General features: G+C 36.2%; 1 protein-coding gene across 1 annotated transcript in view; it reads left to right on the forward strand.

The window, feature by feature from the left end:
- Window positions 1–13,447, forward strand: part of MCF2 (MCF.2 cell line derived transforming sequence) — a 95,280-nt gene that overhangs the window by 14,011 nt on the left and 67,822 nt on the right. The window contains exon 2 of the mRNA XM_063083487.1: window positions 13,126–13,194. Coding sequence (XP_062939557.1) covers window positions 13,126–13,194 — 69 coding nt within the window. The remainder of the gene's footprint in view (window positions 1–13,125; window positions 13,195–13,447) is intronic.

A 13,447-nucleotide genomic window follows, 5' to 3' on the forward strand; every position in this document is an offset into this window, starting at 1 on the left:
TACACATCCTTAATGCAATCTCCTTTGTTCTTTGTTGCCACATCTGAGCTTTTTTTCTTCTATTTTAGACCGTTTGTGTCAAGTCACCCGTATTTACCCTTCAGCTCTGTTAGGGTGAAGCTCTACCTGATGTGTTTTCTTTCAGTTATCACTAAAATAATTTTTAAGGTGGTCTTTCAAAATGGATGCTTCATGAAAAATGAAAAGTACACCTGTGGTAAGAGCCAAAGCCCAAACCAAAATACATCTGTAATGATTACATTGTTGCACATATAGGTGCTTGCTAATTGCTAATGTTAGATTAAAAAAAAAAAAGAAATTCAGTTGTTACTTAAGTGGTGGGTTTAAAAGGGTAGCCTACAGCCCTTGAAATGTGCATTTCACACATTACAGGAGCGGTGGAACATCTTTTCAAATGTTTATTGGCCATTCCTAGTTCCTCTTCTGTAAAATGCCTGTTCATATTACTATTATTTTTTCTATTTATCTATTGGGTTGTTTGTCTTTTTCGTATTGATTTTTGATCTTTTATAGATACTTGATATTGATTCCTAATTCTTTGTCAGTGATACGTGTTGCAAATATCTTCACCCAGCTTGCAGCTCGTCTCATCACTTTCTTTATCATGGCTTTTGATGAAAGAAATTTTTAATTTTAATGTAACGTAATTTATCATTTTAAAAAAATGCTTTATTTTTCTTGTATCCTGTTTACAAAATTCTGTTCTACCTACAGTTTACACACATAGTATCCTATATTTTCTCTGATCTGATTCCCAGCGCTGTAGCATTTGCATCGTCACCAATACTTGACCACTAAAACCAAGCTCTAAGTCACCTGGGAATTGGCAGATGCCCTAAGAGCAATTGCTGTTCTCAGTTGCTTTCTCCCAAAGGATATTCACAGAAGTAATGGTTTTGGTCTGAGGATTTCCTTGTCTTTCCTCCCAGCTCAGCCACGCATAAGAAAGAATTAATTTTATTTTTCCCACTATGTTTTTGTGTTTTGTAGCAGGAAAGTTTTTCAGGATTTTTAGTCCCCCGGATAACCAAGAAGGAAAGCTCCTCCATGTTTTTCAAACTTGGAAGTTCAATTTTTATATAAAATGGGATGATAATGCTAAACTCATCACTGTCTGCCACTGTGTGAATGCTCACTTTTACACTAAACTTTTTAAATTAGAACATTATTTTTTCTTTATTCTGTAATAATGGCCAACATTTATTGAGCAGTTACCATATTACTAGACACTGTTGTAAATGCTTTGCATATATTAAGAACTTTACCCAGTACAATAACCCTGTGAAATAGGTGCTGCTGTTTTCCTTATTTTACCAACAAAAGAAACAGAGTTTAAGCAGCTCGCCAGAGGTCACATAACTAGCAAGTGGTAGAGCTGAAATTTGAATTGAGGCAACCTGTTTGTGGAGGGTGACTCATAAATACTATGCTATATGACCAATACTTATTTGTGTGAAAAATCAGAATTAATGTGCATTACATCATAGATCACGACACGTAAATATAATCATTGTCTTAACATTATGCTCTGATGTGGTTGTGGTTTATTTTTATACACAACTTTCATGTTGTTTTCCTTAGCATACATTTCTGAAAGGTGAATCTACTTTTTGTGTTTTTCATCAGCACCGCACTCTCCCGAGTGAGCCACGGGCCGGCCCTACTTTTTGTGTTTTTGATCCCTTTTCTTTTATATCTGTTTTTCATGATTAAATTCCTTTGAAAGAAGTGGAAAAAGTGCATCTAGTGTTTAAACTTTTTTCTTAAAATACCAACTTTTTTCTTGATTTTTTTGATAATAGCTTTATTGAGATATCATTCTCGTACCATACAATTTACCCATCTAAATTCAATGTGTTTAGCATATTCACGTAGTTGTGTAACCATTACTGCAGTCAATTTTAGAACATTTTAAAAGAAACCCTGTACCCTTTAGCGATCATCTCCCCAATTCCCTCATTCCCCCCAGTCTTAAGCAACCTCTAATCTACTATCTGTCTCTATGTATATGCTTATTCTAGATATTCCATATAAATGGAATCATATAATATGTGGTCTTTTGTGTCTAGCTTCTTTCACCTAGCATAATTTTTTCAAGATCCGTCCCTATTGTAGAACGTATCTGTCCTTCATTTCTTTTTATTGCCAAATAATTTTTCATTGTATGGGTATACTACATTTTGTTTCTCCGGTACTATTAACATTCATGTATAAATTTTTGTGTAGAGAGGTATGTTTTCATTTCCCTTGGGGAAATACCTAGAAGTAGAATTGCTGGGTCACATGGTAACCCTCTGTTTGACTTCTTAAGCAATTGTGAAACTGCTTTCCATAGGGGCCGAACCATTTTACATTCCCATGAGCAGTGTATGAAGGTTCTGACTTGTCCGCATGCTCGCCAACACTTGTTATTGTCTTTCTTTTGATTATAGCCATCCTCATGGGTGTGAAGTGGTGTTACTGTGCTTTTGATATACATTTCTACGATGACTAAATAATGTTGAGCATGTACTTATTGGCCACTGGTATATATTTTTTTGGAGGTATGTCTACTCATATTTTTTGCCCATTTTTAATTGTGTTATTTGTCTTTTTGTTATTGATTTGTATTGTTTATGTATTTTAGATCTATGTCCCTTATCAGATAATGATTTGCAATTATGTTCTCCTATTTTGTGGATTATCTTTTCACTTTCATGATGGTGTCCTTTGAAGCACAAAAGTTTTAATTTTGATGAAGTCCGTTTTATCTATTTTTTCTTTTGTCACTTGTGCTTTTAGTGTCATATATAAGAAGGCTTTGCCTAGTGCAAGGTCAGAAAAATTTACTCCTATATTTTATTTAATAGTTTTATTGTTTGAGCTCTTATATTTCAGTGTTTGATCCATTTTTAGTTAATTTTTGTATGTGGTATGTGTGGATATCCTGTCATTCCATCACTATTTGTTGAAAAGACTATTCTTTCCCCATTGAAATGACCTGTCCTTGTCAAAAGTCAATTGACACTAGATATATGGGTTAACTTTGGACTTGTAATTCTATTCCATCAATCTTTATGTCTGTCTTTATGCCAGAACCACACTGTCTTGTTTACTGTAAATTTGAAAGTTTTGAAGTTCTGAAACTAAATTTTGAAATTGAGAAGTATGAGTCTTCTAACTTTGTTTTTTTGTTTCAAGGTTGTTTTGGTTAATCCAGCTCCCTTGCACATCCACATGAGTTTTAGGTTCCAATTGCCAATTTCTGTGAGAAAAAAAAAAAAACCCAGCTAGAATTTTCACAGGGGTTGACTCTGTATTAATTTGGTGATTATTGCTACCTTAATAATATTGTCTTCCAATGCATGCTGAACGTGTTTATTAGTTCTAACAGATTTTTTTCTTTGTGTGTGTATATGTGTGTGTATGTTTGTTGGTGTATACGTGTGAAATCCTTAGTATCTTCTATATACAAGATCATGTTATTTATGAATAGAGTTAGTTTTGCTTCTTCTTTTGGGAAAGTGACTGTGTGTTGGGGGTTCCCTAAAACAACCCCAGGTTAGATGATTTATTAGGTCTACTCATATGACTCAAAATATAGTTGTACTAATGGCTAATATTTATTACAACAATTATGTATACATATATATATAAATTACATATATATGTCATATACCAGGGTACTTCAAAAAGTTCATGGAAAAATAGAATTAAAGATAATATGAATCTTCTCATGAGCTTTTTTTGAAGTACCCTCATATATGTCAACTATAAAGAGGTTGGAAATTTAGTTTTTGAATTTTCTACTTTTTAAATTTTAACATTTACTTGTGCATATTTGTGGGATACAGTATGTTGTTTCAATACATGCATGTACTGCATAATGATTCACTTTAGAGTAGATAGCATAGTTCTGTACCTGTTAGTCTACTACTTCTCCCTTCAGGCCTCTAGTAACCATTATTCTACTTTCTACTTCTATGAGAACCAGTTTTGCTTTATTAGATTTCCCATATGAGTGAGATCATGCAGTATTTGTCTTCCTGTGCCTGACTTACTTCACGTCACATGATGGTTTCCATCCATCCATGTTACTGCAAAGGATAGGATATCATTTTTTTAAATAGCAGAATAGTATTCCACTGTGTATGTTTACCACAGTACTGGCTAAAACTTCCAGTACTATGTTGAATAAGAGTGGGGAAAGTGGGCATCCTTCTCTTGTCAGATCTTAGAGGAAAAACCTATAATTTTTGTCCATTCTGTGTGATATTAGCTGTGGGTTTGTCATATATGGCCTTTATTATGTCAAGGTACATTCCTTCTATACCTAATTGGATTTTATCAAATACTTTTTCTACATCTACTGAAATAATTATATGGTTTTTCCCATTCGTTCTGTTGATGTGATGTATCACATTTATTGATTTGCATATGTTGAGCTATCCTTGCATCCCTGGGATAAATCCCATTTGATCATGGTGAATGATCTTTTTAATGTGTTGTTGGATTCTGTTTGTTAGTATTTTGTTGAGGATCTCCACATGTGTGTTCACTAGGGATACTTGTCTGTAGTTTTCTTTTTTGTTGTATCTTTTCCCTGTTTTGGTATGAGGTTAATGTTGGCCTCCTAGAATGAGTTTGGAAGTATTCCCTCCTCTTCAATTTTTGGAAGAGGTTGAGAAAAACTGGTATTAGTTCTTCTTTAAATCCTTGGTAGAATTTGTTCTGGGATTTTCTTTGTTGGGAGACTTTATTACTGCTTCAATCTCATTACTTGTTACTGGTCTTTTTAGCTTCTCTAGTTCTTCGTGATTCAACCTTGGTAAGTGGTATGTGTCTAGTAATTCATCCATTTCTTTTAGGTTTTCCAGTTTGTTCACATATAGTTGTTTGTAGTGTTCTCTTATGATCCTTTGTATTTCTGTGGTATCAGTTGTAATGTTTCCTTTTTCATTTCTGATTTTATTTATTTGAGTCCTCTCCTTTTTTCTTTTTTCTTTTTTGTCTTTTTTGTCTTTTTGTGACCGGCCGCACCGCGCTCAGCCAGTGAGCAGCGCACCGGCCATCCTTATATAGGATCCGAACCCGCGAGCAGGAGCACTGCTGCGCTCCCAGCGCTGCACTCTCCCAAGTGCACCACGGGGTCGGCCCTCCTTTTTTCTTTATTAATCTAGCTAAAGGTTTATTGATTTAGTTTATCTTTTTGAAAATACCACCTCTTTGTTTCATCAATCTTTTGTATTGTTTATTTAGTTTCTAATTCATTTATTTCTGCTCTGATCTTTGTTATTTCTCTTCTTCTAATGATTTTGGGTCTGGTTTGTTCTTGTTTTTCAGGTTCTCTGAGGTGTAATGTTCGGTTGTTTATTTGAAGTCTTCTTTTTTGATGCAGGCATTTATTGCTATTAACTTCCCTCTTAGAACTACTTTTGCTTTATCCCATAGGTTCTGGTATGTTGTATTTTCAATTTCATTTGTCCCCAGGATTTTTAAAATTTCCTTTTTGATTTCTTCTTTGACCCATTCGTTGTTCTGGAGCACTTTGCTTCATTTTTGTGTATTTGTATAGTTTCTAGTGTCTCTTTTGTTGTTGATTTCTAGTTTTATTCCATTGTGGTTGGACAATGTAGTTTATATGATTTCAATTTTTAAAAAATTTGTTGAGACTTGTTTTGTGACCTAACATATGGTCTATTATAGAGAATGTTGCATGTGCTGCTGAGAAGAATGTGCATTCTGCAGCTGTTGGATGAAATGTTCTATATATGTCCATTAGGTCCAATCAGCCTAGAGTAGAGATAGATTCTGATGTTTCCTGGTCAATTTTCTGTCTGGATGATCTGTCCTTTGCTGAATGTAGGATGTGAAAGTCCCCACCTACTATTGTGCTGGAGTCTATTTCTCTTGTTAGGTGAAATAGTAATTGCTTTATATAACTGGGTGCTCCAGCATTGAGTGAGTATATATTTAGAATTGTTATATCTTGTTGAAGCAATCCCTTTGTCATTATATAATGACCTTCCTTATCTTTTTTTACTTTCCTTGGCATGAAATGTATTTTATGTGATGTTTAAATATAGCTACTCCTGCTCTTTTTTGATTTCCATTTGCATAAAAAATATCTTTTTCCATCCCTTCACTTTTAGTCAATGTGTGTCTTAATAGGTGAAGTGAATTTCTTATAGGCATCATATTTTTGAGCCACTCTGTGTTGTTATTTTTTTTTTATTTTTTGGCTGCTGGCTGGTATGGGGATTCAAGCCCTTGACCTTGGTGTTATCAACACTGCACTCTAACTAACTGAGCTAACTGCCTGCCCTATTCTGTGTCTTTTAATTGGGGGCATTTAATCTGTTCACACTTAGAGTTATTACTGATATATAGGGATTTGTTACTGCCATTTTGTTACCTTTTTTCTGGGTGTTTTATTGATCTTTTTTTTCTTTTTTCTGATCTTACCATTTTCCTTTGTGATGGAGTGGTTTTCTCTAGCAATGAATTTTGATTTCTTGCTATTTACTTTTAGTATGTCTCATAAGTTTTTGTGTTATGCTTACCATGAGGCTTACAAAAGACATCGTATGGTTATAACAGATTATTTTAGACTAATAACAGCTTAACTTTGATATCTAAGAAAACAGAAAAAAATAAAACCAACTCTATGCTTTGGTGTTCTTCCCCTCACTTTTTGACATTTTGTTGTTTCAAGTTACATCTTTTAATATTGCTTATCTCTTATATGGTTGTTTTATATGTTATCATATTGTTAGGTTTGTCCTTTAGTCTTCATACTAAGGATGTAAACACTTTTGAATTTTCTATTTTTTATTCTTGTGATTGTATTTGATTGGTTCTGAGGTAGTTAATATAGGGTTTGGGGCAGAAAAATGAAAAATTGAATCAAATATTATGATGGCATCCAGATCTAAGATACATCCAGATTTCAGAAATGTTAACATTTGAAAAAAATGGGCACCTTAGAATAGTACTCATGCCAGGTTTTACTTGGAGTTTTACAACTCATGGAAAAGAGCTTTTCTCTTTCTTTCCTTTCTCTTCCCCTTCCCTCACATTTTGTTGTATACATGCTTGTACACAACCTGAGTCATAGGGAACCTTCAGTGAGTTGCCTGAGGTTATACCAAAAGTTGGTAGCTAATTGACTGGAGAGTCTACCAGTTTCTACATACCTGCCATTCTGTTGCAGGTGTTGTCTGCCTGGATAACACCTTTGTGCTAGGTCAGTGACTGTATCAGAGGACTTCCAGAATTCTGCTGTCCTTCTCTGGAGGCATGGAAGATTCTCCACTTTTTGCTTCTGGTCTTGCTTTCAAGCTTTAGCTATACTTCCCAATGCTCTATTCTCAAACCATATCAGGCCATACACTCCTTTCACCTACTTCTGCATATGTGCCTTGTTTCAATTACATCAAATGTCCTTCTCTATTTTCCTGTCGATGTATTTAAATCCAAATTAATTTTCAAGGCCCAGCTCATGTCACATCATCTATGAAACCTTTCTTTTTCTCTCTTGCTCAGTTTAGATGTACTAATCTCTCCCCTCCCTATACTCTATAGTGTGCATTTCTGTTACAGCATGTACTGTACACCACCCTATTTATGATCATTAGTTTATATATTATATCTTCTGTTAATTTTTAAGCTCCTAGAAGAGAGGAGCAAATAAGATCTCAGTAGATGTTTGGTGAATTGAATTACAGTGGATTAGAAAAAGGCTCTAGCAAGTGTTAGCAGAAAGAGTTAGTATGAATCTTGGTTTTACTTTTTAGTACAGAATTATGTGAGTCTTCCATATTGTACCTTTATTGCAGAACAAAGAACTGCATATTTTGTTCTACTCTAGTCTAATGGGAATTCATTTTGTGATGGTTTCAGAATTACCCTTTTATTTGTTCCACCTCTTGAAGCATAACATTTGTCAAGACAGTGCTTGAGTTTGTTGCATGTGCTAATTCATTACTGTTTACAGATAGTATAGAGTATCTGATGTTCAGATTGAAAGGAAAAAATTATACTTATAGAATCCCATCTGCCTTGCATCAGGATTTAGGACTTAAACCTAATTTTATCTGTCTTGCACATTGGCAAAAGGGGCCTTTCAAAGAAGAGGTGATTGCTAAAAGTAAGCATCATTGTCGAGAATTTCAGACTGTAAAAATAACGGAGTTTCTTGCAAAAGATTGTTTATAAACATTCTTGATATGGTTTGGGATGAAAACCATCCTGGAAGAAAATGGGACAATATGGAGCTGTTACTAGTTAGTAATTTGCATTAGAGCTACTTAAATGTATATCTATTAGTCCGTCTCTGTTGCTTATAACAAAATGTACAGAATTGGGTAATTTGTAAGAAAACAAAATTTATTGCTTACAGTTTCTGAGGCTGAGAAGTCCAAAGTCCAAAGAACACATCTGGTGGTGGCAGCAGTGACCCAGGGGTCTCACATTGCAAGATGGTGGAAGCAGAGAAAGAGAGAGAGAGCTCTTCATGCAATCTCTTTTTTAAGTCCTCAGCACCATGCCCCTGACCACCATTATTAATCCATTTATTATGGCATGGTCCTACACTCTAAGCACCTCTTCGAGGCCCCACCTTTCAATGACCGTAATAGGATTTCCCACCCTCAACAGTTACAGTGGGGATTAAGCTTCAGTGAGGTTGGGGGTGGGGGGCATCCAATCTACAGCAGTACTTTTCTGAGTACAGATTTTAGATGGCCTGTCCGAAGGTTAGGGTACCAGATAGATGACACTGTAAAAGCTTTTCTAAATCTCCTACTAGATTCTACTTTGAGCACATGGCAGTTGTTCAATATGAGTCTTGAATGAATAACTGCATAAATCGTAGCCTCTCCAGCCTGTTCCCTCATCTGTACCATCAGGGTTTTATATCCACCTTGGGGGACTGTTGTTAAGACCAGAGAAACTACATATAAAGTGCCCTGTGCAGTGCCTGGCAAATACTAGGTGCTCAGCAGATTTAATCATTTACTGCACTTTCCCCCTGTTTTCATATTGTGGTGGCAGTCAGTTGATTGCCATGGAAGAGACTTTATCTTTCTGGTTGATGTTTCCTTTCTATTTTTGTTTGTGCTCTATTTTTGCCTCTCATTTTATTTTTAGGGAAACGTGAGAATAGAGGCATTTTCTCTTTTAAGCAGTTTATTTGTCGTGGCTCTGTAGTGTGTGGACAAAGTGGTGTGTGTGCAGCATGTTCAGAACTTGTATTCTTCTATTGTACATGAACAGAAACCTGAGAGAGGATAAAAGGACACAAGAGACTGTTACTGTGAGTAAAGCTCAAGGGTTGGAATGATCGCTGTTATACTCCATGATCTGAAGTAAAAATGTTTTCTATAAAATGGGAATGCATATAGATACCAATTTACTTGATTTTTTTAAGCGATCGTTTTCCCCATAGGAGTCACTAATAAACTCAGTAGAATTTAACCCCCTGGAATGGTAATTTACGCTCAAATCTTGGAGGCATAGACTCTCAGAAAAACAGAATGTAAACGGTCACTTACTTCGACCCAGCTATATGCTTGATTGTCCCCTCTAGCGTCCTCACCACAGAGCTGTGTGGCCTTTGTTTGAACATGACTAGTGATAGGAAGGGGCTTCTCTCCCTTCCATGGGAGTTATTTCATCTACAGATAGTTTTGACTTTTAGAACAAAATGCTTCTTCACGTGTAATCCTTATAGCTTTCTCTCGCTTTCTGTTTGCCTTCTGTCCCTCTCTGAGGGGAAAAACCAGTGAGCCAACCTACCAACCGAAGGGAGTACCTGATCACAAAAGTTTGGGAAACACTGCATACCCAAGGAGTCTCAATGGGCACATGTGTATTCTCTGGGAAATATCGCAGCATGTTTATTATCCCCTAATATTTCACAAACTTATTTGATTGTGTACCTTTATTTTTCTCCAGAACATCCATTCAAGAACAGCTTAGAACAGTATCTGGTGTATAGTAGGTACTCAAATATTTGTTAAAAAAAGTGAATGAATGCAAAATAAATCTTTAAAAACTTTGAAGTGAACCCTGTACCATGGTGACATATGTTCTGCATTTCTGCGAGTGACAGAACCAAAATGGAGCAACTGATTAGAAGGGTTTACCTTCCTTCTCTCTGTGAACCATCCTAAATATATTATTTCCGCCCCTTTTAAGACTTTAAAAAATTATCTTTGAATTCTGAGCTTGTAACCTCATTTGCACAACTACCTTTTATATTGTTGAAGAAATATTAGTGATGAGTTTGCAATTTATGGTCAAGACAATAAGAGCTTGACTCTTTTGCCTCCTGATCATATGTATGGAATGAATGAATTGGCAAGCATTTTTCTTGTCTTTTGTTTTCAGTTTGTGCCTGATTGTGTTTGATTGTACGAACACATGGTTTTTCAGCGGAGCTCTTAAATGAAGATCTGCTCCATCGGGCAGTTATTAAGACTGTTTGTCAGATCACCTATTGAGTTATAGCCCTTTATTTGGCTTCTCAACCAGCTCTTTTTTGGGCTTAGTGACTAGTCCACAGTAAGGAGAATGCAAGCCTTTTATTTGTGAGTGATTGAACTTTCCATGTGGGGCAGCTTGACGAGCTTCCCATCAAATGTGAATCTGGTCAGCAAGGAACAGGCTGTAATGTGGACTTGTTCCAGCCTTGGTGATCCAAACTTTTTATTTCTCATGCTCTGGAGAAATCTGTGTAGAAATTCAAGGAGATCAGACACAAAGCTGGGTGTAACTTAGTTTCACAGCATTCCCCGAAGTCAGTATTCTTTGTTTCTCTTTGTTTTCAGCAACAATCTCGCCTTAGACTTTGCTCTGCTCAGTGATAACTCTGCCTCTTTTGCCTTTCTGTATTATCATCTCTTCCTTTGGTCTGTTTCCACCCAGAACTTGATCATTTCTTAAAGTAGTAACATCTTCTCTTTTAATTATTATTTCATCCTTTTTCTTTAGTGTGGAAATGTTATTTTTTGGCACAATCGTGGGAGGCATTTTAGAACAGAAAATTTTTATTAGCGTGTTTTTCTTATATCTCTGGATTTCACATGTTGGTGGGTCTCAAAGCATGTAAGGGATCTTAGAAAGCACTTCTAAAATGTTGATTTGATCATCACACATTGTATGCATGTATTGAAATATAACTCTGCACCCCCCCTCCCCCCAAAAAAGAAAATAAACATTACAGAGCAGCTCAGGGGCCGAGCTAACACTAGGCCCTGGTCCTCTCACTCCTAGCCCACGGCCTTTTATTTTATGCCCTGAGACTTCTTTTATTACATGAGTGTTTCAATTGTAGAGTAAACGGACGTAGTTTCTATAGCTATGCAAGAGTCCGAATGGTATGGGAAGGATCAAGTTGCACATATTAGTACTTCCCGATCTGCCATCTGCCATAACATTCATCAATGGATCTTGATAGTTATTCCTACGGATCAAAGCAGGGGAGAAATTTGGGTCTCTTATTTACATCTAATGCTCTCATTTAAAATGTAGAACATTTTAAGAACACAATGAATAACACATTTTGGCTGTTTTTGCAAGCTCCTGAGGGCAAAGGGAATTCTAGTCCTTTTTTCATTAACTCTTCCTCCATGTCTCCATACCTAAAAATGTCAGTGTGTGACATGTTTGTGGCTGTTATAGACACATTTTTTTTATCTAAAGAAACGTGTAGCATTAAAAGAATAATTGCAAATGTAAACGTGCGTGCCTTGGCCTGGGAAATACCTACTAGGAGTCTCTCTCTCTCTCTCTCTATATATATATATATATGTAGACATTTTTAAGAATTGATTTTTATGTCCTGACAAATTGCACATTAATAATGGCATGTATTTTATGGAAATAAATGCGTCAATTACTCGATTTCTGTGTCACATCTGGGGGGAGGGTCATTCTGTAACAGAAATCCTGTTCCACTGTCTAGCGTGGACCTCTCGAGAGCTTGTTTTAAAATTCCCTTTAGAAAGATTGGCCTTGATAAACCATATCTGTGGTTTATGGTATGATTTGAGGAGCACTAAGAAGGGTAATGTGTCATTGGCTTGACCCCACCAGAGATCAGGACCTTGAAGACACTTTGTATCAGAAAACAGGTAGAAAATATGGCTCCAGTAAGAGATGTGGAACTACAGGCATTAAAACCAATAATCCAGAATAACCTAGATTGATGGCCCATTTTCTTTTTAAAAAGTTACCCTTGTTCAAGGACCAGAGGCAGGTAGTGGACTTTGATTTTGGGCCCCCGTAGAGTTCACTAGAACTGAACATTACAAGTTAGCACTTAAGCTCTGGGATAACTAAAATATATTGAACAATGCATGAATGTTGTTTCATTTGTGATGATAAAATATGAGTTAATATGCTACTGTTTATTGAACACCTACTATGACGCTAGGTATTTCACATTTAGGTGGCACAGCACCTTCTAAGGTAGATATTATTATGCCCAGGTTGTAGATGAGGAAACTGAGGCTCAGAGAGGCTAAGTAACTTACCCATGTTTGTACAGCCAGTAAATGCAACAAGCTGGGATTGGAGTCAAGGTCTGTCTGACTCCGAAGCCCACATGGTTAACCCCGTGCACTGTACTCTCTCTCAGACTCTTTTCCTGACTTGTAAGATAATAATACCTTCCTCAGCGTTGTTTTAAGGATCCAATAAGATTAAGAGATCCGAAAAGCACCCTGTAATTGCTAATAAAGCTTTGTAGAATGAAAGGCATTATCAGAAGTAGAAGACAATCTGCTACAATGTCTCCACATGACTGTCCACCCTTCAAATACATCCGGATATCCTGAGTTGGCAGTTTTACCCTTGGTTTTCTGGTGAGTGGGAGTAGTTTACTTTGAGGACATAGATTCGGAGAAGTAGGTCATTGGTCCTACTTACCCAGTGATGTTTCCAAGAGCATGATATTTTTGCCATGTAGCTGAGAGGAGGAAAGAGGAACAGATCGGCATTGCTTCTTTGCACACATATCTGCGGGATCCCCAGAGTTCTTTTTGGCACAACGAGACATCGTGTATGTTTCTAGCCATACTTTAACGTGTATTTTGTTTCTCCTCTTCTTGTGTGTCACAGGAAATGAGCTGCTTCTCAGTGTAAAGGACATCAGTCGTTTCTTAATGCAAGACATCGCCTTTTTGTCTGGTAAGCAAACTTCCTAGTCCAGATAAATGTATGAATCAATTAGCAAAGTTTGTTTGGTACTTATTATATAAATAGCTCTGTATATATTAGTTTGAGAAGCACTATTTTAATCAACACTTGTATGTTGTGTACCTAGTTGATAAACAAATGGGCATTTAGAGAAAATAATTAGAGTTTTAAAACATGTTTAGACATGTGATTAAAATCGACCTCACCATGTTTGCCCATGTGACCATCAGACAAGTCTTCAGAA

The sequence above is a fragment of the Cynocephalus volans genome, chromosome X (genome assembly GCF_027409185.1).
Source record: "Cynocephalus volans isolate mCynVol1 chromosome X, mCynVol1.pri, whole genome shotgun sequence".
NCBI lineage: Eukaryota > Metazoa > Chordata > Mammalia > Dermoptera > Cynocephalidae > Cynocephalus > Cynocephalus volans.